Source organism: Bos grunniens, chromosome 3 (assembly GCF_055505025.1).
Source record: "Bos grunniens cultivar Pamir isolate PY7600 chromosome 3, Bosgru_T2T1.0, whole genome shotgun sequence".
Taxonomy (NCBI): Eukaryota; Metazoa; Chordata; class Mammalia; order Artiodactyla; family Bovidae; genus Bos; species Bos grunniens.
This window is the reverse complement of record NC_141167.1, coordinates 111,313,906-111,316,323: the sequence shown is the minus strand read 5'-3', so window position 1 is coordinate 111,316,323 and position 2,418 is coordinate 111,313,906. Positions and strand designations below refer to the sequence as shown.

Here is a 2,418-nt window from a genome sequence, read left to right as displayed (position 1 = left end):
GCGCACACACATGGGGATTAGGACTACGCTGAGGAATAAGCCTCAGAGAGATGACTCCTGGAAAGTGGCTTTAGAATTATCTTGCTAGGTTCCCTGAGCTAAGTAAGGTCCTCCAGGACGCTTCTCTCCTCCACTCCTCCCCCACCACCACCCTGATCTCTAAGCAAAGCCGACAGGAAGACAGAAGGCATATAGAAGGCAGAGAGGAATGCTGGACAGGCCAGGCAGAGAGGAGTCATGCTCTCAGTTCATCTTCACTCTTCTCTGTTTTTCTCACTGCAGCAGCATCTCTTCTTCCTTTACTAGCTAAGCCATCTCTTCTAGCTTTTTTTTTTTTTTTTTTTGAAGATTTAGCTGCTCTCCTCAAATTCTGGTCCCCTTGCTCTTGCCCTTTGAGATGGCAGTAACCCCACACCTCAAGAGAACATCTGTGTGCCCCGAGGATGTTTGTACATCATTCACTTTCTCTCCAAGCCAGCCAGAGAAGCAGACGCTGACAGCAAAGTCTGGTGTGAAATGTCTCTCTCTCTCTCCATTCTCCTCCTTCTCCTTTACGTCCCCAGACAAAATAAGAAACCACCAGCTTCATAAAATAAAAACAGCGTAGACTTTAATTCAGGTTGACAGGTGGGCAGAGAGCTAGGATTTGCCTCCAAAGGTGTCCAGATGAGAAGTCTGTGTTGTAGGCAGAGGCAGGGAGGGTGGGGAGGTGTGAGTGGCCTGGTAGCAGACCCAGGCAAGGAGCAGGGGTGTAGCCACGCAGTGCAATATTGCCAGGGCTTCTGCCACATCCAGCAGCATGTCCAGGGCCTGCTGGGCTGGACATGTTGACACCACTATGGCCTTGGACCTCACTAGGGAGTCCAATCCCAGAGTCATGCCCTGAGGCCACCAGAAAATGAACCAGACCCACAGGACATCAACCCATGGGCACGGTGCCCTGCCCAGCACCGTCTTCAGCCCCTTGGTTCCCAACAAACCCAGTGGCAACAAGACAAATATGGCAAAGCAGGCTGCAGCGTGTATGTACCGCAATGTTTCCCACTCCCCGCTAAAGGTCACGGTGCAGAGTCCTTGGGAAGTGTCACTGCCCAGCACGACTGGCAGTGACAGGAGGGCAGCCACTCCCCAAAGTCCCACAGTGACCCCCAGCCTGAGGCCTGGGACTTGGCCTGCACCCAGCTGGGGGCCCAGGCAGGCATGGTACCCTATTAGCAGAGCTTGAGCAAAGGCTGAGCCATAGGCGACCAAGTGAGCCAGGTGGCACAGGGAGGTGATGAGAGCCCCACTGAGGCCCCGTGCCAGGATGGGCACCACGATGCTGAAGAGGGCACTGCCCACGGCCAGTTGCACCAGGGTAGACCTGTCCTGGTAGAGCTGCCAGCGGAACAAAGGTCTGAGAAGCGCATAGAGGATGGTCCCACTAGCCAGGATGCCCAGGATGCTGACAAGGATGAAGAAGGGCAGTGAGGAGTAGTTGAGCAGTGAGCAGGAGTGGCAGGGTGCAGCTGCTTCCACGTCGGTCTCATTATAGTCTGGATAGTAGTCCTCCGGAAAGTCAATCAAAAAGTCCTCTTTAATGGCCAACTTGGTGGAGTTGTCATCAGCCACCTGGAGGACATCCCCAAAGAGACAATCAGAGCATCCAGCTATCCCTCTGAAGGGGATCCTGGGAGCCGAGGGCAGGAGGTAGGGAGAGAAGGGCAGCGGGAAAGTGGGGGCTGCAAGATCTGGGTGCAGGGGAGAGGGTGGGAGAGGACAAGACTGAGCAACTCAGGAGGAGCCAAGAGTCATAGGAAAGCAAGGGACGGGGAGTGGACAGGCCTGGGAGAGAGGAGCAGGTCTGGATGAAACTGACAGAGACAAATGAGGAGGCAAAGAATGGGGGACCCTGGACACGGGGAGAAGAAGGGGACAAGGAAAACGAGGGAAGAGACAATAGATGACAGAAGGAGCGAGGTATAAGACCCAAGGGGCAGACAGAAGGGGTGGTAGGAGGCAGAGAGGGAGGGGCTGTGGGCTCAGCCCCACACTCACCGGGTAAAGACAGTTCCCCATGATGCTGCTGGGTGCAGGGCGGGCAGAGAGATGGGCTGGGGTAGTTCTGTCAGTGGCTGTGGTTCCAAGATAAGCGCCAGGGACTAATGAAGGCATCAGCCCTGGGCAGGGCCATGGGGTGGGCAGGGCATTCAGGAAGTGTTTACCCCACGCCCACTGCCTGTCTGAGCCCCAGGACCACTTACGGCACTGACCCCAGGGGCTTCCTGTTTTGAGACTGGAGTCCGCTGGTGAGGACCCACACTCCGGAAAGGAAAAAGGTGGGGACCATGTTTTTCTGAAGGTGGAAAGGGAGGCTGAGAAGCCAGGGGGCTTTCCAGCACAAAGGGATTCTCCAAGCACAAGGAAGGAAGAGGGGGC

At 55.6% G+C, this 2,418-nt stretch overlaps 1 protein-coding gene across 1 annotated transcript; it reads right to left on the bottom strand.

Annotated features, from left to right (window-relative positions):
• Positions 1 to 588: 588 nt before the first annotated feature.
• ACKR1 (atypical chemokine receptor 1 (Duffy blood group)) lies at positions 589 to 2,118 on the bottom strand. Its single transcript, XM_086393526.1, has 2 exons — positions 2,038 to 2,118; positions 589 to 1,611 (listed from the first exon to the last, which is right to left on the bottom strand). The coding sequence occupies exons 1-2, from the start codon at positions 2,056 to 2,058 to the stop codon at positions 640 to 642; spliced, it is 993 nt and encodes a 330-aa protein (XP_086249652.1). The 5' UTR covers positions 2,059 to 2,118; the 3' UTR covers positions 589 to 639.
• Positions 2,119 to 2,418: the final 300 nt, after the last annotated feature.

Coding starts and splice junctions, on each gene's coding strand:
- ACKR1 (XM_086393526.1), bottom strand. CDS start 2,058: ATGGGGAACTGTCTTTACCCG. Junction 1,612..2,037: donor TGGGGAACTGTCTTTACCCG/GTGAGTGTGGGG, acceptor GATGTCCTCCAG/GTGGCTGATGACAACTCCAC.